This window comes from Lissotriton helveticus, chromosome 7 (assembly GCF_964261635.1).
Source record: "Lissotriton helveticus chromosome 7, aLisHel1.1, whole genome shotgun sequence".
In the NCBI taxonomy this organism is placed as follows: domain Eukaryota; kingdom Metazoa; phylum Chordata; class Amphibia; order Caudata; family Salamandridae; genus Lissotriton; species Lissotriton helveticus.
Window position 1 is genome coordinate 1,605,178,638 of NC_136068.1, and position 22,088 is coordinate 1,605,200,725.

The 22,088-nt window shown below is 44.8% G+C and overlaps 1 protein-coding gene across 4 annotated transcripts in view; it reads left to right on the plus strand.

The window, feature by feature from the left end:
* LOC144770579 (sodium-dependent neutral amino acid transporter B(0)AT2-like) overlaps positions 1-22,088 on the plus strand; it is a 392,280-nt gene that overhangs the window by 278,518 nt on the left and 91,674 nt on the right. For all 4 annotated transcript variants that reach the window (XR_013598931.1, XM_078655228.1, XM_078655229.1 and 1 more), the window contains one exon: positions 7,679-7,961. Coding sequence is in view for 3 of the 4 variants with exons in the window: in XM_078655228.1 (XP_078511354.1) it covers positions 7,772-7,961 (190 nt within the window). In the remaining variant the exon portion in view is untranslated. The remainder of the gene's footprint in view (positions 1-7,678; positions 7,962-22,088) is intronic.

The window sequence follows — 22,088 nt, forward strand, 5'->3', positions numbered from 1 at the left end:
ATGAGCTTTAATGTAAGCCCTCAATGAAGTAAGATATGAGAGGCCAAGGGGAGCGGGTCAGAGATGTCAGAGTGCAGCGCAGGGTGGAGTGGTGGGGTTAGCAGGTTCAGGCACCGGGTGTAACATAAGGTGTACAGAACACGCAAAGTGCCAAGGAGGGGGTGCATGAGAAGGGAAATCAAATTGAGTTGAAGATGAGCAGGGATATTGGAGCCCTATGAGGCCCAGGAGTGGAGCAGACAATACAAGTCAGGGGTCATACAGTTCAAGTCAGAGCAAGGGGCCAAGAGGCACAAAAAGCAGCCTCTTGCATGCCATTGCTGCGAGTGTACTGTAGCTGCAGAAGCTCGATGTGTGTCTCATGCTTGAAGAAAATAAAAGGACCAGGGGTGGGCCTGGAAGCCACAGGAGCTTATCGAGCTGGCTCCAACTTTGAGCTCTGCTTTATCATTTTGTTGTTCTGCTCTGGGGAAATTAAAGTGCAGGCCCCAGCTTTTGCATTTTTGCATTGACCCTTTCACTGCCAATAAACTGCTCAGAGCAACTTATTTACTGACTGTGACCTACAGGGTTGAACAGCTGTGTATCGTATTACTATAAAACTGTCTACTTGTCCTTTGGACAAAATGCAAATTAAAACCTCTTGCCCTCCTAAGAAATCTAGATGTCTCGGGCGTCGAGAGATAGGAATTCCCCAACCCTGCTCGGCTAGGCAGCGCGCATGCGCTGTCTCTCTCCGAGACATCTAGTAGTCTATATGGGTGCTGAAACTCCACCTATTGCTTCGTTATTTCTTGCTGCTTGCCATTGGTTAACTTTGGCTTTTTATTTGTAAGCGGACTTATTATTGGCTCTTTAGCCGATAAGTGACTTCCGGTTATTCAGCGCAATTATCTTTAAAATAGTGCTCAGTCATTTTGACTTGCACCGAAAGAGAACCCTCGATTGCTCCGGAAGCAGCACGCTAGCGCTGATCTGTTTACTTTCCTGTTCCCACGCTAGCGCTGCTCATGCGTTCCTTTAGTTTACGCCCCCCTCCCGCTGTCCGTTGTATCCCAGCTCATGGGCCATGGACGTGCTTGTTGGCGCTGTGACCGAGCTGTCCTTCCCCTGCAAGCAGCTCTGTCCACCAGGGCTGAGCGCTCCTATGTGCTTTTCAGTTTTATAATCCCTGCGCGGTGGGGGTTGGAGCTCTTTATGGCCGCAGTAAGGATGCAGGTTCGCCTAACACTTGGGGCGTTCCGCTTTCGATTTGACAGCGATGCTGATGTCATACAACGTCTTCGCTTCCAAGCGCCTGCTCTCGTTCCAGCCAATGAAGTACGGAGCCTAATGTTAGCTTTTGAAAGCAAAACCCGCCAATCAGCGAGACGGGTGTTGGCTTTCAGGGCTGAGGGGCGTTGCTAGGCTGATGGTGCCGGGGCCATGGTGAAGCCGCACTTTATGGGACTGGACATGTTGGTGTCCCAAGCGGGTACTGGCAGCCCTTTCGGACACTGCGGATTTACCACAGGTGAGTGAAACTCAGGTTGTCTGGATAGCTCCTGCTCTGTGGAACAATAAATATTACGTCTCACAGGGCACTGTTACTTGGGCCGTGCGTGGTACGGGGCCTGTTTCACAAACAATTTGTGAATCTGCACCCGCAGTTTTGCACCGTATGTGTACAGATTTACTAAGTATTGGGATTTAAAAATGTTTCCAAGAATATTCCTGTTGAATCCATCATCGTTTCCAGGAGTACTCTTGGCAAAGTTTTGTACATTCCCAATTGTAGTACCGTCTATGGTGCACAGCCGTGTATGTGAAAGGGTATTAACATTAATGTAATTTCCCATTTAGTTATTTTTAATTCCCCATGAGCAACATATGTTGTTGCCTGTGAAGAAATATCTTAGGCATCACTGTTCTCGTTTTTTGAATGTTTTTTAATCCCATCTTGCTCAGGAAGTGAATAAGTCGTCAACAGTTTCAAGTATTTTAGATTGCGTAGAGGTTTGTGAAAACCGAAAAACTTACGAAACGTTTTGCGTTCCCCAACTGCTCTGGACATTCTTTCCTCAAACGCCCTTGCTGATGGGAGAAACTTGTTTACAATAGCGATCGCGAAAGCGGTCGTTATTGTTGAAACTGAAACAGATGGCTTTAGGAGAAAATTTATTATGTACAATAGGCGTTCGTAAGCCGCATTTCTGTAAAAAAAACTATTTATTAACACCAACTCTTGTTCTTTTAAGCTGTGTCTCATTTTATATGAAGATACATGTAGGTGAAAGAATGAAAAAGTAGCGGAATGTTTTGTTTTCTTAACCATGCCGTTGACCCCACCCCCTTTGCGCACAGAATCACCATACTTTTTATGCTCTTCGCCCACTGGTCTAGGATTCCATTTAATTACACGGATGTGCACAGTGTTAAACAGTAAAGAGAGGTCACTTCTGTGCATCTCTGCTCATCCAATCATTGGCCCCTTTCAGAGTGAACAAAGTTGTAGTTGTCACCTCCTTGGCAGGACAGACCACAGTTGTCCTGTGCAGATCCATTGATTGCTCGGAGACCTGCAGGAGGCAGAGCCTGGGCCCTCCCTTCACTGCCCCGAGGGTGGTGGGGCTGGTATCATGGTTGTTAAACTGACACTCCCTGTTGCACGGGGCACACACAACCACACACACAACCACACACACAACCACACACACAACTACACACACAACTAAACACAAAACCACAAATACAACCACACACACAACCACACACACACACACACACACAACCACACCATCAGGGCACACTTTCACCAGGCACAGACACCATCAGTCGTCAGTGCATGCTTTCACCGGGCACAAACCCCACCAGCCGTCAGTGCACGCTTTTACCAGGCCCAAACACCACCAGTCGTCAGTGCAGGCTTCCACCAGGCACACACCACCAGATGTCAGTGCATGCTTTCACCAGGCACACACACACCACCAGCCGTCAGTGCACACTTCCACCAGGCACACACACCACCAGCCGGCAGTGCACACTTCCACCAGGCACACACCACCAGCCATCAGTGCACCATTTCTACAGGCACACACACCACCAGCCATCAGTGCACACATCAATTGTTAATGCATCCACAATTAACTATTGTAGCAATCGCAGTATGGCGCACTTTACTTTTAAACATATTCATCTAAAGCGCAGCATGCCACCATTGCTACAAAAAAATAAAAAAAAAATTGGCCTACAATTTATAGACTTTTGTTGCAGTTGGTATTGCAATATTTAGCAATGCCAATAGCTCAAACTTAATTGACCCGAGACCTTTTGCATTGTAAATGCTTGTTTAGATTAACCGGCACAGTTTAAGGTAGTTTGGTATGGTAAAACCTATCTGTGCCAAGAGGTGGTGGAGGCTAAATACATAATAAATTGATGGTCCTGATCTTCTAGATTGGAAGAGGAGCCACATTGTAACACTGCACACTATACAGAAATATCTGCTCCCAGAGATAAACCTTGTAATGAGGTTGAGGGAGCATGGTTAGGAGGGATGGGTCAGGCAAGATTGGAGAGAGGAAAGGTAAAGGGGAGGTAAAAGTGGACCAAAAAAGATAGCATTTTTATATAGTGCTGGGATGTCACCTCATGACTACTTCAGAGCATTCACCGCATATTTCCTGTTTAGTTGGTAACATTTGAGTGTGAAGGTCAACCAAATGTTTGTTTGGAGGACATGGTGATTGTATAGTGCAAGTTAGATATTGCTTTAGAGTGTGGGATTGATGCTTGAAATTGGTTGCTAGTTAAGAAAAAAGGAGTAAGACGAGGTTGATTGCACAGGTAGGGGCATTTAACGTCCAGCCCTGACCAGGTTAGACCATAGATCTTTGAATATGTTAATTTATGCTTGGTGCTTGTTTATTGAATTAGGGTAGGGCATGGATGCAGTTTGTTTCCATTCCCTATGTCTTAATCGGGCAGTCTAATGAGGAACACGCTGTCTCACTGAGTGAATGAATGGTGGGCTCTAAAGGGATCAGTTACCGCACTGAAGGGGCGGCGGTCTAGAGACGGTGCACAGTCACTGGTTGCCGTCTCTTCTCGGTGGTGACAGCACTCAGTGACTGTGCCTTGGTCCCCCCTACCTTACATGGGAATGTGAAATATGACGTGCAAGCGCAATGTTGCCGACGTGAAACGCATGCAGTGCTACAGAAAAATACAAGGGTATCAGTCGGATGAGCCCTCTCGCTTTCTGTAGCCCCGAGTCCACGCCTGGGCTCTCTCTGCCCAGCCACCAACCCCCCACGCCTCCCGTCACCGGACTCCGCCGCCCGCCCCTGTCCCCAGATGCCCCGCGCTCTGCTGCGCCTTCTCCCGTCACTGGCGTAGGCTGTGTACAAGCCATCCTCCCCAATCCAGTATATGGGCCCTCAGCAAACCGCCCCTTCAAGCCCCCAACACACCCCTTCTCACAGCACTCTTCGTGTACTGTCCCTCGGAGCATATAGTATACATCGCCAGAGGAGACCGTCACAATCCCGCCTCTATATATGCCACCCCTCACTGCTCTGCTTCATGGCATACCCCGCATCAATGCCATGCCGTCTTACACCGTGCCTCCTCACACGTTACTACACCCTCGATCACTATACGGCCTTTAGTATAGCGCCTCTCGTTATACTCGTAACATAGCGCCCTGAGTATACAACACTCACTATACTCTGCGTGGCACCACCTCGCCATCCCACCCTCTGAGTATACCCCCTCCCAACATACAACCCTTTGTTACACCAGCCTCAGTATACCGCCTCGAAAAACGAAGTCCCTTCGTATACTGCCTAATGCTTAATGTTTAATGTGATGCTGTGTATTACGCGCATAATGAGATGTGCCGTAGCATATCATTAAACACTTTCAGCGCATCTTCGCATACCGCCTTTCAATAGGCATGCTTTTAGTATAGCGCCCAGAACACTCGTTTCTCCCACGTATATGTTGAGCTTTGCTCCTACACTTTCCAGCCTGCCAAGCTGTTGCACTTGTCTTTGAGGCAGGACAGCGGCCGCAGAACAGCCCCCTCGAAGTAGGAACTCTCAGCATGTTAACCCTCCGTATCCCGGCCCATCCATACACACTTCAGTGCCACGGACCCTCCATACACATCTCCGTGTCACGGCCCCTTGTGCACACTGCCGTGTCACGTCCTATTCCTGCCCACTGAGCCGTCGCTGAGGGCAATGTATTTTGATGAAGGAAGAAGGAAGAGGCCCCACGGTTCTCTTAGTATACCGCCCCCTCGGTATACACCTCCACAGTATACCACTGCCCAGCTCCTCGCCGCTGGCCCCGTCCCCTTCAGTCACGCAGATGGTGGCAGCGCCTCGTCTGCCGGTACCTCGGGCTTTGAGCAGCACTCCGCCGCCCCTGCCTGCTGCAGCCATGCATGTAGGGGCAGCAGTCCTCCCCCCCCCCCTCTGCTTTCTACCCTTACCACCACTCCCTATCACCTGTCAGCTGCAGCAGTGCATGAAGGGAAATAAGCCCCCTGCCCCTCTTTCTGCCCTCAGCACCTCCCTATCACCTGTCAGCTGCAGCAGTGCATGCAGAGAAATAAGCCCCTTGTCCTGCTTTCTGCCCTCAGCACCACTACCTATAACCTGTCAGCTGCAGCAATGCATGCAGGAACATAAGCCCCCTGTCCTGCTTTATGCCTTTACCACAACTCCTTATCACCTGTCAGCTGCAGCAGTGAATGCATGGAAATAAGCCCCCTGCCCTGCATTCTGCCCTCAGCACCACTCCCTATAACCTGCAGATGAAGCAATGCATGCAGGGAAATAAGCCCCTTGCCCTGCTTTATGTCCTCGACACCACTCCCTATAACCTGTCAGTTCCAGTAATGCATGCAGGGAAATAAGCTCCCTGCCTTGCTTTTTTGCACTCAGCACCACTCCTTATAACCTGTCAGCTGCAGCAATGCATGCAGGGAAATAAGCCCCACTGCCCTGCTTTTTGCCCCCAACACCACTCCCTATCACCCATCATCTGCAGCAATTCACGCAGGGAAAAAATCCTCCTGCCCTGCTTTCTGCTCTCAGCACCACTCCCTATCACCTATCCGCTGCAGCAATGCACGCAGGGAAATAATCCTCCTGCCCTGCTTTCTGCTCTCAGCACCACTTCCTATCACTTGTCTGCTACAGGCACGCATTACCAAGGGGGTAAGTCATGTCCCCCCTCTCCGTGTGAAAAGATTTGAATTGTGCACAGGATGCAGTCGTTTAATGAGTTGGTTGCACTGCATAGAAATAAAATGCAAAGAACACATACATTCCAGGTTATTATTCACATTACGTAAGGAAGGGTGGGCCTGGGAGTAGTGGGGATTTTTTTAAGTCTCTGACCGCCTCGTGACGCAGGGTGTTTACCTCAGCACCCAGTGATGGACCCCCGGGCGCACAATAGCAAATGAGCTGTCAGCGCCTCAACGGTGTCCCGGATGCTTCTTCACATTTAAGTTTTAAACTACATTGGCTCTTGGAATTATGCTCTGGGGCTCTGTGTATGTGTGGCTGTGTGTGTGTGTGTGTGTGTGTGTGTGTGTATGGCTTTTTATATGGCTCTGTGTGTGTGTGGCGCTCTGTGTGTGTGTGGCGCTCTGTGTGTGTGTGTGGCTCTGTGTGTGTGTGTGGCTCTGTGTGTGTGTGGCTCTGTGTGTGGCTGTGTGTGTGTGTGTGTGTGTGGCTCTGTGCGTGTGTGGCTCTGTGTGTGTGTGTGTGTGTGTGGGTGCAAATGCAATAGGTCTCGCATTTGCGAGAGATTAAGCTATTGGCATTGTAAATGACAATGCTATTTATTTATCGGTTTTCAAAACCAACACATAAATTACAATTTTGTCATTTACAATGCCAATAGCTCTAACGTTTGCAGAGGCGAAACCTTGCGTTGTAAATGCTTGTTTCTGTTTGTGTTGAGAGTGGTGGGGGGGTCCCAGGGTGCTCTGCTAGGCAAATTCATTTATTATTTTTTTAAACTATAGTCCTGTATCATTTCCTATTCGGAAGCATCCATTCAAATCCACAAAATAAATATGGGTGAGGAACATTGTGATTTCTTCAGAGTACAATTGTGATTGAAGTTGGTGTGATTAAATAACTCGAGCTAATGACCACATGCAAGTGTTGAACAATAAAGATAAGACAAAGGGCCTGATGTAGATTTCGGCGGACAGGTTACTGTGTCACAAACTTTCTGTTGGATATAATGCACTTGTCATATGGCGGACAGGATATCTGTCACGTTAGCGATGGAGTAACCTGTCAGCCAAACTCTAAATCAGGGCCAGAATATTCTTGTAATGCACCACACAGCACCTTAAGCTTGGAAGATCCATCAATCTAGTTTTTTCTAGTTTGCCTTGGTTCTGGAAGAGTCAGTGTCATGTGGTTCATAGTGTACCTCAAAAGCTGGCATCGTCAAGGGATCATGCAGATAGCATTATTTTATTTGCAATGGAAAATATGTAAAAGGTTTTTTACTCCCCATACCACTCAGGTGATTTCGTATCTGTCTGGTTCCTAATACGTTCCTCTTCTTCTCTTCTCCTCCCCTTGAATGTTCTCTTTTGATTTTCAGTCAGTCTGTGGTTTCACTCGCATTTCTTTAAACATTTTTCACTTCTTTTTTCCAGGCTTTCCATTTCCTGGATTTAAAATGTGCATGTCTTCCTTCAATGACTGGCTTTGAAGCTCAAGTGACCAGCTTCTCACGCCACCATTAACTGATGGAAAAGTCTAAATCGCAACTTGACGACATCACGGTGGGGGAGTCCAGCCTGGGCCTCCTGCCCGAAGAGACCCCTATTCGCCCAGCATGGAGCAGTAAACTGCAGTACATCCTTGCCCAGGTTGGCTTCTCCGTGGGACTTGGTAACGTTTGGAGGTTTCCGTACCTTTGTCATCAGAATGGAGGAGGTAAGAATCCCCTACTTTAGAATAGCATTCAATTTGTCTTCTTGACTCCCTTACCTGTATATGATGCTGCCTGACCTTTTTAAATCGTTGAAGTTTGCTTTTGCAGTCTTTGAAGAAACATGTCACCATCTGTGAGATAAAGCTTCGCTCTTTGAGGGAGAGGCAGTAACAAAACACTTGGTGATACCGTTTCCTATGTGCTGGCTCTGAACCAGTGCCCAGCATGATAAGTGCCCTTGAGCCAGTACTGACCCACCTTCATCGTGTTTCATTTGGGAGTGTGGAATTGAGTTCGGCAAGTGGTGTTGAAGGGCAATTTTGCACATCCTGTGCACATATTTAACATAGAAATTCAGAATATTCTGTAGATACTTAGGGGCGATTAGGATGGTGGGCGGACTACCCTAGCGGTGCTGGGACCGGCCACCAGTGGTGTGGCGGTCCCACTCCTGCAATTAGGATGCCACCGCCACCGTGGTGGTGGCATCCTCCTGTGATGTATTCCTATAGGTACTGTATCGATTCCCCTATTCCTGACCCTGGTTTGGTTAATAATTAACTAGCAGCCATCTAACGGTGCAAAAACCGTTATCTGATTAAGCCACACCACGGCACAGAAGCGCGTTATCTGATTAGGTCATAACGCATGCCATCTAATTAGACTAGCGATATTCCTCCAGCCCCTGATAAGGCATACGGAGTTCTCAAAACAAATCAAACCTACAGCGACCTGGGAAATTCCCATAACCATTGTTTTGATTTCACCGAGAACTTCAGCAAAAGAATGTGCGAACGAGCCCGTTCATATGACATCCTTATTGACGTATATATGTCCATTCTTACGTCAATCTCGGCACCTTTCAGGTATAAATATTACCGACATTGCCTTAAGCAAACACATGCGGTGGTGACGAGATCGGAGCAGCGAGACGTGCCGAGGAGCCCAGCAGAGAGCGAAGCCCACAGGCGCTGCCCCGCCTTCCTGACGCGCTGAGAACGAGACGCTGCCTTTCTCCTGCTGAGAAATCCAGCTCCGGCGCTTCCAAGCAGCCCTCGCAGGCAGCTGGAATATCAAGACCTGGGATAAAAGATACCAGCCCTCCATCATTCTAGATCTCGGGTACAGAACTGAATAACCCCTTGCAGAGAATTCTCGAATCAGTCCCTTGGCAAACAAACTTAACTTAAACTGCTACTTATCTACTCCCGCCCACGTATTAGGCTTAGGTCAGGTACACTGGGGTAGGCGTGGTTAGAAGCACCAGTTGAGTATGATTAGTCAAATGTATATATGTATGTATCTATTTTATCCATTTTAAAGTATCATATGGCTCAGAAACCATATCAATGCTTTTACAGTATTATTTTATAAGTCTGTCTTTACTGTATGCACTTTACTTAACTACAAGTATTGCAATAATAGCGATTCATTTCTCTTGTATGAGAAAGGAGACTGATCAATAAATAACATCTTTTATTGAACACGCCCGTCTCTTCCTTTTCTCTACAATCTGGTGAAACTAAGAATGCACTGAACTGACTGAGTAAAATAAGTTGTCTTTTGTTTTCACACGACTCTAGAGATACACTCTTGATTAGGGGAGAGCAAAGTTGTCATGTTCTATGGTTGTCAGAAACTAAATCCCTTCTTGTCTATCCAGGGAGGTTAAAATCCTCCTTGCCTATTCGAGAAAGTTTCTAGTGAACTCTGAGCTAGCTGGCAAACACAAAACTTTAAGTCTAATATCGTCGGTAGAAGACCTAGTTAACCTCTGCCCTAGGTCTATACTATTGAAGATATTATTCCAATGCGCAGAGCCTATTGGGATAATAGGAACTACACTACATGGCGCCCAACGCTTGGATAGGCGATAAAACTAACGCAAGACATTAGAGTAACTCAGTCGTGCTTTTTCACACAGACCCCTTTCTTCCCATAATACTCCAAAGACGTCTGGAGTGGGTGAAAGGTCATATCCGCCAAACCTCGCAGGAGGAGACTCCTATGTATGGTTCTTGGTTTATTCAACGTTGAAGGATACACTGTTCCAAAATATTGTGCATCTAATCTTTGTTTCCATAGAAACCTGATCTGCAAATAAACAAAATAACCTTCTTGACAGTAGAATGTCAGAAACTGAAGAAGAAAGGGAGACAGTGAGACTAGCAGCTGAACTCCTAATAGCAGACAATACTCTGCTGGAAAATGACTCAGATGCAATACTCATCCCGGTCAACATAAGGAAATCTATAACCCTAAAACTTATAGAAAATGGACTGACACCAAGAGGTGGTACAGTCATATTCGTAATTGAGGCACACGAATATCGGCAGACAGAGGTATTCTATTCATGGATAAACTTTCCAGCAGCAAACGCTGTAACAAAGGACTTCCACTATTACAAAATAGAGGAACCTCCTAGTGAGTACACTCCTTTCGAGGAAGTGGAAATACCACTCAAATTCCAAGAGCACCTGCTCTTGTTTCATGGCGCCCTAAAACATAATAATCACATCACCAGGCTCGGTCCACTAGGTAGACCAGGAGCAACGTGGACGGTCCTAGCCGGATATACACCACATCCAGACATTGAAGAAATGCCTGCACCAGAGCTTTTAGCACAGCTAAAACAATTAATAAAAATACATAGACAATTAGTCCAATATGTAATGCGGACTTCAACAGTCCAACCAGCTATTAAAATTCCACAGCTGATCCCTCACCAGGGGAACACAAATAAAATTACACCTCAGAACATACAGTCCTGTCTAGGTAAAGTACCCGCAAAACGGGAACAAATTCCTTTCTGGCTAGCACAAAAAATCACTCAAATAGAGGCGGTGTTTCCAGATACCACCCCTGTTGAGAAACATAGGATTCTGACTATCTGTCTCCCAATGGGAATCGCACCACATGTGGAGGACTGTGACACTTGGGGAACAGTCTTTGCTTCCATTTACACAAAAACACATGGTGTTCCATCCATGTCAGTAATACCAGATGTGCTAAAACAAATTCAAGATGAATACGGTCCAGAACCCGCCTTAACTCTCGGTATGAAACTACTGAAAGATTTCAAGCAGGTCTCTGCAATATTATTAGCCAACATAAAGGGAGAAGCAGCAAATGTGGCGATTCGCCAGAGGTTAAAAGAGACAAATATAGCAGACCAACCATCTGAAATTGCCAGAATCATAGAAAAATCCTATGAAGAACTAGGAAGAGATAGTTTGGGTGGAATACCAGTGAAACCCCAACTAGTTGAAAGTCCTGAAAAGGTATTTATAAAAAATTATTTAAACAATCAAAAAAAGAGCTGGCATGGAAATAAACAATCCAATCCTAAAGAAAAAAGATTCCAGTCCAGAGGAAGGTCTCCTCGGCGGAGAGAAAGATCTCCTGATCAAGGATGCAAGTCTCCCCAAAGGGAGCCCTCTGTAAAAAAAATACAACCTTAGAAATAGGGAAAATATAAAAAAACCTGATAGATATCAAGATATTGATACACGTCCCTCTCAATCTTTTCAGACTTCCTCGCAGAAATCGGAAAGAAGAGGATGATCAGAACACAGGGAAGAGCACGTCAAGTCCAAAGACAAAGAACCTGCTCATCTGAATAAAAAATTACAATTTCCAAACAAGCATTGGAAATGCAATAGGTCTCGCAGCATTAGAGTTAGTGCTTTTAGAATTGTTTATGGGTTTTTTTGTAAATCTTTAGCATTTTTGTTTCCTGTAGCCAATGCTAAAGAATAAAAAAAAAAGCCATAAACATTTCTAAAAGCTCTAACTCAAATGCTCCGAGACCTATTGCACTGTGTGAGGGTGAGGGGTTGAGGGTGAGTGAGGGTGAGGGTGGGTGAGGGTGAGTGAGGGTGAGTGAGGGGTTGAGGGTGAGTGAGGGTGAGGGGTTGAGGGTGAGTGAGAGTGAGGGAGGGTGAGAGTGAGGGTGAGTGAGGGTGAGGGTGAGTGAGGGTGAGGGTGAGTGAGGGTGAGGGTGAGTGAGGGTGAGGGTGAGTGAGGGTGAGTGAGGGTGAGTAAGGGTGAGGGTGAGTGAGGGTGAGGGTGAGTGAGGGTGAGGTATTGAGGGTGAGTGAGGGTAGAGGGTGAGAGAGGGTGAGGGTGAGTGAGTGTGAGGTGTTGAGGGTGAGTGAGGGTGAGGCGTTGAGGGTGAGTGAGGGTGAGTGTGGGTGAGGGTGAGTGAGGGTGAGGTGTTGAAGGTGAGGGACGGACCCATATCATATTGTTTAGTACCTTGTGTATTTCCGGAAGCCATTCATATGCCCTATGTGTTTATTGAATGATCTGAAAAACCCACTGATGTCTTATGCATTCTTTCTTGTCAGTGAGTATCGTGCACCTAAATAGTGGTGTTAGGTTATCTTAAGAGGAAGTTGATTCCTAGGACACAGTAATATAACATAGCTTAACTCAATGGCACACATAAATGTTTGTATTGTCAATGAATTAGAGGCTTTTCACATTAATAAGCGCAATGGGAATCCATCTTTCTCTGTTCTTCCGTGCAGCTGTTCTACCCCATCCTATGAGTATTAAATAATGCGCCATTTTGTAACAATGGCTCACAGGAGGTTCAGTTTCTCTCTTAAATTGAAGCACATGGCACTTTGAGCCAACGAAAATCAGAACGTTCGGGGACTCGTGATTGCTTTGAACTTGAAACACCTGTTGAGTTTGTCATCACGTATGTTTGAATAAAAACAATTTCACAGCTTAGATAGCAAATAAACATCTTTGTATATTAGTTGCTCTTGTCATCATCACTACATACTTGTAAGTAGCGGATGCTGTACGCAGAGGTTAGCGAGTTTGGGAACTTCACGAGGACAGAGCTGTGCAACCTGCAAGAGCGCGCGGATGAAGGAAGAGAGAAAGAACAAAAGACGCAAGGCGTCGGAGCATTAATCATGCTCAGCTGCGAGAGCTCGAGTATGCACCGGCATGCATATATCGTAATTAAAGCGAGGCTTCCCCTGTACACCAATAAATAGAGTCAGCCCGGTAGCACACTTTAGATGAAGCTTCCTTCTGAGAATAGCGAAGAAATATTGCCGGGTGGCATGCGCGAGGCAGGAGGTCAAGCAGAGCTCCCTGTTCCCCGCAGTGAATCCTATATCAAAAGTAAACTCGACCTACTTGCAGCGTCCCTGTTTATTTTTAAATGAGGTCGCAGTATTGATCCGGCAGCAGACGGAGAGCAATGGATGTGTGCCGGGCTCGCGGGGCGATCGGCATTCGTTTAGTGCTTTTGTCTCTAAGGTTGTCTTTTTAGGCAGTGGCGTTTTGACAAGCCTCCCTTTTGCATTACTGTCTTACACTTAGGAGGCGGAGGCACCGTGCCAGCTAGGTACTCATCCGGGAGACTAAATCATCTTGAAAGTGTTCTGTATGTGTGTGCTCGCGCCACGGTTGGGTCTGTCGTTGTTAAACTGTTGTTTCCTGCTGCGCGTGTGATGAACGGAGGGAAGAGAGGGGAGGGGGGAGGAGAAATGCGACACGGCGGGAAGGGGAGGGGGCGGAGCGGGTAAAATAAACAAACAAGACGGAGGGAAGAGAGGGGAGGGGGGAGGAGAAATGCGACACGGCGGGAAGGGGAGGGGGCGGAGCGGGTAAAATAAACAAACAAGACGGAGGGAAGAGAGGGGAGGGGGGAGGAGAAATGCGACACGGCGGGAAGGGGAGGGGGCGGAGCGGGTAAAACAAGACGCACGTGCAGGCAGGATGACTCAGGGGAGGGGGCGGAGCGGGGCAGAGCGGCATGTGGGTGTGAAGAAGCCGGGCCTTTGAAGTGAAGCTAAGCTTCACTTCAAAGGTGTCGGAGGAATGCGGGCGGCTGTGCACGCGCTTTTAAGCTCAATGCACATGCGCATTGAGCTTAAAAGTCACGGGCACTGCAAGGAATCGCCACGATTCCTTGCAAGTTAGATAAAGAGTCGATGAGCCCCTATAGTCTCGCTTGCTCGATGCGCATGCGCATCGACAGGCGAGACCTAAAAAGAAGGTAGCCAGTATTAAAGTAATCAACAATGCCGAGAATACTGAGGACACAGCTGAAAAACGGAGAATGGGCTCAGACAATGCTAGACAGCGCAGCAGAAGTGAGCATAGCTCGCAAAGTCCTTATGAATCATCTGGAGACAGTGGACACGAATGAATACATTCAGGTGGAAACTGCAGATACCAGAGTTAGCAAACCTCATAAAATATATGAAATAACATTGCGTATAGAGGGGGATAAGACTAGAAAAATAAGGGGTCTATTTTGGGATAATCTCTCCAAGGGCTATGACATCCTTCTAGCTGAACGAGACTGGCCTCCAGAGTTTGTCAGGGAGTGCCCACATGGCGAAGAAATAATTATGCCTGCCTTCTCAAACCATATTCCAATTCATAAAAAATATACACTTGCAAGAAAGTGGGCAGTAGCTCAAGCCCCTGCCTTATATAAAAATCATGTGGGATGGGATGAGGACTCTCCTCCTCACAAAATCCAGTTAAAATCACAACCTACTGCACAGAGGCAGTACCCGATTAAGCAAGAAGCTAAAAAACAGGTAAAAGAGATCCTAGATCAACTTGAATACCGGGGGTGATTGAAACTTGCACCTCACAAATGAACAACCCTTTGTTTCCTGTCTCCAAACCAGACAATTCATATCGTCTAGTTTTGGACTACAGACACCTTAACTCATGTTGCAAAACATTTGCAGTACAAAACTTGCATAGTGCTGCACTAATGAATAACATAGTGCGCAAAAAATACAAAACCACATTAGACATTTCTAATGGATTCTTTTGTCAAAATATAACACCAGAGAGCAGATATTTGACGGCGTTCTCAATAAATGGCACGCAAAAAAAATTCTGTCGTTTGCCCCAGGGGTTCAAGAACAGCCCAGGATTATTCTCAGCGAGAGTAACAGAATTACTACAAACATATGATGACGAGGCATTATCTTATGTCGACGACATCTATCTAACAGATGATGACTTGGATACTCACTTAAAGAGGGTGAACACCATAATACTTGGGTTCGCAGCAGAGGGTTACAAATTCAACTTTAAAAAGTCAAGAATTGCCCATCTAACAGTCCTGTTTTTAGGATATGAACTATCAAGTGAAGGCAAAAGCCTGGCCGACAATTTCCTAGAGAAATGTGCTGTAATCCAAGCACCTAGAACACTGAAAAACTTACAATCAATTCTAGGCTTCCTAAATTTCGGAAGAACTTACATCATAAATTATGCAGAGAGAATTAAACCTCTCTATGATCTAATGAAACCAGATTTTAAAAGAATCAACTGGACTCAAAAACACACAGAAATTTTGAGATCTTTACAAACAGATATGTTAGTTAAAACAAAATTACAAACACGTGACAACACACGCAACCTTGTGATTCGAGTCATCCCAGGAAGATGCGGATTCACATACCTGACCTCTAATGAGGGAGAGAAGGTACCAATAGCATACAAATCACATTTCTACACAGAAGCTGAAAAAAGGTTCAGCATTAAGGAAAGCATTGTTCATGAGGTTCAAACAGCTGTAGCAAAGGAAAAATGCCAAGCAGACGGTAGACAGGTTACAGTCAGAACAGCAGAATCAGCTATTGAGGCATTAACAACACCATGTAATTTACCGACAACTGCACTAAATCCAGAATGGGTACAATGGGTAAATTCTGTTGCTACAGACAAAGTAAAATACTATTTTGACCCGGAAATGAAAGAATTAAAATTTCTAAAATATGAGAGAGAATACCCTCTGCCAATCGACATTCTGCCTTTACGACAATACGCCTGTGTAATATATACAGACGGACATGCTCAACCCTCAGTTTGGGGAGAGCTGGCTTACAACGCCACGTGCGAAATTGTAAAAGAAGTATGGCGCGGAGGCAAATTAAGACCTCTACTTACAAAAACACACTCAGTGGAAAATAATTCAGAACAACAAACTGAAATAATAGCGTTAAAAATGGCGCTAGATAATGCCGATCGCGAATTCCCGACACTCATAGTGTGCGATTCGTATTACTGCGTCAAATCATACAATAACGACTTACAGAAATGGACTCAGAACGGTTACAAAGATGACACAGGTGCCACAATAAAGCAGAAAGCGCTTTGGGAACAATTAGTTCTTTTAAAGAAAGAACTACCAAAAACTCACGTGATACATTCACTGAGTCATCAGCGTGATGGCGTTGCAGGGAATTCATTGGCTGAGACAGCCACAGCGGAAGCAACAAAATCGGCTTCCGTAGCTACAAAAAAGCGTGCAGTAAAATACATTGACGGTGAAACTGTGCTGGCGGTGAAAACGTCATCAAAAGGCGACTGTTCAGCACTACCAATCAATTATCCACTCAATTATACATACATAATCGATGCAAACTCAGTCCCTTTTGCTCGAATCCCTGGAGTGGGGGATAGAGTAATTCCAAACACGGACAGGAGAGGCTTGTTAATAGCAGACGCACATATGGGTGAGGGTCTCAGACACCTTAAGCTAAAAGATTCTCTGGAAGAATTACAATCAGTGTACTGGTGGCCAGGCATGAGCCTGCATCATCACATTTTTGCAAAAAATTGCCCAGACTGCAATAGAGATCGCAGTGGCGAGCGAGGAGGACTATTTCCATGGCACTTCGCTCCAGAAAAACAACAACAATAAGAAAGTACCCATCACGAAAAAGCGTTATATTAACATAAAAAGACTAATTTTCACTTATATGTAGACCCCAGCGCTCGGCTGACGTCTGGACTGTTATACAAGGATTTGCAAGTCTATAATGGCATATACGCTAGAAGCATGCTACGTTTTGAATAATGTATTCCCTTTAGCCCTCAGGCTTATAGGGAAGCATGGCCAAATGAGCATTGCATAGCGGTACTCTTCTCACTTCCTTCCTGAGGGATACGGGATGGTGTAAAGGAAAAACCAAGACATAAAGCAATCTATAACGGAAAAGGTATTAGGTTCGGGAGCTGGGTGGGTCAAACATTTAATAAGTGTCCAACGTAGTCTAAATAACCTGCCAAGGAATTCTCTGAAAGGGTTCAGTCCGTACGAACTATTGTTCGGGACTAGAATGATGATCCAAGATCTTGATAGTCAGACTTCAGTGGTTAAAGACAAAAGCTTTGATATCAAAGATCGTTTGGCTATTTTACAGGACTTAAATGAAACAAGAAAAGACCTGAGCAACATAAAGTTGAAACAACAGCCAACAACCACTGAAGAGAAACCACCTGTCCCAGCAAGGCCTGTCTGGATTCCAAAAGTCAGGGATCTAGTCAGAGAGAAGATCGCGGTAAAGAAGGAATTTGGACCTTCTTACAGAAAAGCAGTTCCTGTCTTGTCTGTCAACGGGACAAGATTAGTAGTACTACCGCCCCTTGCTGGTAAAAAGGAGAACCGAGTTGTATCCATCGACCTGGTTAAACCACAATCATGTGGCCGATAACAAACAGTAGGCCAAGTGGACTCCCAAGAAGTAGCAGAACACCAATGTTTGCTACGAATACAGAGGCTCAAACTGGAAGACTGATCATATTTGGAAAATCTACAGTGAATCAACAAGGACTATGCAACAAAGCAATGGAACTTGAACCTCTTAAAACCCAAATTAAAACTTTTCATCAAGAAACAACAACCTATGATGATGTAACTGCAGACTTTGCTAATGAAACAAAGCAAAATCCAAAAACAATTGGAACAATTGACAGAACAGCATCCGGCTACTTGATCAACTTCGATGATTCATCTGAAGACCTGAGTGAAGCAAAGAAACAGCCATCAACAAAAACTTTTAAAGACAAAGCTAAGGAACTTTTTCAACAGCTGAAAGAAACCTATCTGATTTCTCCATGGATTGAATTTTGGGTGGCCTTCGGTGCATTTATCCTCATTCTTTGGCTCATCATGGTACTATGCTTGGGACATGTCATTGAAGGAAAATATGCTAAAATGGACACAGCAAGCCAGAAAATCAACTTGGTCCTTAAACCACACACATCTTCACACATCGAGAAAAGAGAACTTTCTTCAGTGAACTTCACAGCCAATCCTATACCAGGCGGCGTAGCATGGGACAAAACTGATTATGAAATCTATGGTCCGGTTGAAATTCTGAAGTATCCACACCAATTCAAGATCTCATTGAGTGACTTTGTAAAACCGAGCTCATTTGCTGATGATTGGGACTTTGAAAGTATTAATGACATGATGTCTGATCTTGTGATGTCTGCTAAATTTACAGAACATGATTATTTGCAGGGTTCGTCTAATTATGATCAGATGTTCTGCTACAACCACTATGGTAACCATTATCTACATAAATCTGCACAACCTAGAAATGTTTTAAATTATAACCAATGGGAACATTGTGCTACTCCTCCAAAAGACAGCTCAAAAACATTTTATGATAAATATTCATACTTTTCAGGGTTTAACACAAGTAATGCAGAAACATTTTATTTCAAATTGTCAAATAAGACCGGTATGAAGACCATGCTTACAAACACAAAATTGATATATTCCGATTCATTCTTTGAACAAATGAATACATTTGGGTTTGATTTCTGGAACAATAATATTGAAGCAAAAACTGTTTGGGGTACAAGAGATTGGCAAGTACAAGGTATAGAATCATTGTTTAGAGCCTGCATGATCCCAGAACAAATTATATTCTTGAATGACACTATTCAACAAACTACCTGTCTTGGCTTAGCCAAAATCAAAGATTTGAACAAACCGTCTATTCCAAAGCCAACAATGAACAGTAATAGCTCTATAGATGTTGAGATAGACGTAAACCATATATTAAACCAAAACAGAACACATCCTGAATGGAAAAAATGGTTGATCTGGCCCACAGATACAAATAACTGTCAAGACAGATTCCTGAACAAAAAACAGGGGTTCACATTGACTAGGCCAGACCCTAGATATTCCCAAAGACAACATCCAGGGATAGTAACCACCTACAGCGTGGGCAAGCTCTGCCTTCAATGGCTACGAACGTCCACACTGGCTGAAATTAAGCAACACCTAACTTTACTTACAGAAGGTGCTGACTTGCGATTTCATATTGGGACCACGCAAACAGGGTCAAAAACATTTCATAGCGGCCTCTATATATGCAGCTTATAACGAAGTTTGGAAAGTAACTCAAATTGAGACAGCAGAAAAAATACGGGAAATTGACCGTATTAATTTGGAAAAATCACTTTCTGTGGTGGACAATGGGTTAATGACTCTGTCCTCCAGAATATATTCTCTGGACAGCATTGTGTCTTCAGCAATCGATATAATATCGCAAGACTTACTGATGTTACAACACGGTCAGTCCCAATTGCGTTCTATTGTACAGCTTGGCTGGACGTTACAAAATCTGCGTTCTGGCTATGTGCCTTGGCGTTTAATCAACACAACGTCATTATTTAATATCTTTAACCTTACTGATAAACAAATCAGTTTGGCACAGAAGAGTGCTGACTATACAATTCTGAGCATTGAAAAACTTGAGAGATTACCATTGACAATGTCAGAACGACCTGTCATTGAATGGATAATACATGGAATAATAAATATTCCGATAACTACTTTCCAGTTTCAATTCTGCCAAAAATATATACAGGCAGGCCAGTATGAAAGGTTGGGTAAAGGATACATTAAGTCAATATGGAACTTGCCCTATACACACAAATGTGTCAGTAATAAAGGCCAGAAAGTGTTTCTCAGTGGCGATAATTGTGCAAGATCACTAAGCGGTACACTTCTGTGTCAGGGTATTAGTTTGCATGGAGCCTGTGAAGGGACTTCAAATAACCTTTCATGTTACCAGCTAGGCACACCTGCAACACGAATAGAACCATTCTTTAGGAGACTTTCGAACGGGAGTTACATTCTAATAGTAGATCGCAGATGTTGTAGTTTGCTGCCCGGAAAACCTTATCTCATAACCGTGACTAGGAAGGTCATGTGCTGTGGGCGAGTATTGTTCCCTAACGATTCTCCAGACAGGGAGGCAAGGTTATGGCCAGATTTGAAAATTGCTTCTATTCGAATAGATACTTTAAGCAGAATGAAGACTGTGCTCCTACAGACGCCGACCAGGCTCACGTCATCAAAAGAAACGTATGATCTCCAAGTTGCAAGGACAACAGAAGAGATTCATTCATTATTATCAACTAATTCCCCCATACATTTCGCAGAAATACTGAACGAAATCTTAAATATTTCTGATACCACTGGGGTCTCCAGTGTATTTAAAGCAGTGTTTTCGGGTGCTTTAACTCCATTCAAAGCCATCCTGGGTATTTTTCCAGACTTTGTCCATTACATTTTTGGTGGACTTCCACTCCTTTTGGGACTAGTAGCGGGTATTCTATTTTTGATCCTGTTATTTCGCTATGGCAAACCATGTCACAGACAAAACACCTGCGACAAGGGAAGAAATGATCCTAGCCATTGGCTACCGGACCGCATAACTAAAGTCCTTGGACTAGCACGGCTTCGGGACCTGAACATGACTTGGTCTCTTTCATTTAGACCAATGTGGCAAAGTTGTGTTATGCCTGTATTAAGGTGCTTGCTATGCGGCGAAGAATGCGTGTTGGACACCTGTCTGGCACTACAATCGGATGTGCCAATGGACGCAGATACCTTGTTGGGTCCGGTAACGGCTCATGCATTGTGCTGTCCCCAGCGGCTACCAATCCTGATGACGGCATTCGTGGAGACTTCACCACTACGATTGAGGGGTAGTGAAGCACAAGATGAAAGCTGCATCGATCAGGTACGACCTTCAGTCAGCTATGCTGATCAAAACATCAATGGAGGCAATCATGCTCAGGCTCATGAATGCATGGTAACAACCTTTTCCGAATTAGTGGAACTTACGCAAGAAGCTGTTGACAGTTTTTTCAACAGTCTAAATGATATGATGTTTTCACCAGAGCAGCAGGAATAACTTTGAGCAAACTAGAACTCGGAGTTCCCTACATCCTGAATTTGGCCTTCAACATTTAAAAAGCGATATGAAAAAATGTTTCATCAGTTTTTCAGACTGCAAGAACCTTTTTTCCCAATTCAAAAATATTTACGATTTTTGGGACACTTATCTTCTGCTTAAAGTAGACATTATTCTTAGAGAACTAAATTTCTATTTTAGGTAGTCATGAGACATTCGCTATCCTCTAGCACTATTATACATAACTTTATGATTGTGATGAAATGGTCTCGCACTTTTTTCTGTATTAAGAGCCATTTTATGTGTGGTCTTCGCATTTATTCATGCTGAATTTAGAAATATGCGTTATATGTTTAGCATTATTAGACTGCTTGTGCATATATAGTACACGTGATAGTACATGTGATTATGTTTCAAAATTTTCAGGATACATATGAATGTATTTTGGGGTGGTACGGTATACACAAACGCTACTGGGTTCACTATGCCTAGATTTGTAAATATGGACATAGTCTACGTGGAGTGGGTGTGATGTATTCCTATAGGTACTGTATCGATTCCCCTATTCCTGACCCTGGTTTGGTTAATAATTAACTAGCAGCCATCTAACGGTGCAAAAACCGTTATCTGATTAAGCCACACCACGGCACAGAAGCGCGTTATCTGATTAGGTCATAACGCATGCCATCTAATTAGACAAGCGATATTCCTCCAGCCCCTGATAAGGCATACGGAGTTCTCAAAACAAATCAAACCTACAGCGTCCTGGGAAATTCCCATAACCATTGTTTTGATTTCACCGAGAACTTCAGCAAAAGAATATGCGAACGACCCCGTTCATATGACATCCTTATTGACGTATATATGTCCATCCTTACGTCAATCTCGGCACCTTTCAGGTATAAATATTACCGACATTGCCTTAAGCAAACACATGCGGTGGTGACGAGATCGGAGCAGCGAGACGTGCCGAGGAGCCCAGCAGAGAGCGAAGCCCACAGGCGCTGCCCCGCCTTCCTGACGCGCTGAGAACGAGACGCTGCCTTTCTCCTGCTGAGAAATCCAGCTCCGGCGCTTCCAAGCAGCCCTCGCAGGCAGCTGGAATATCAAGACCTGGGATAA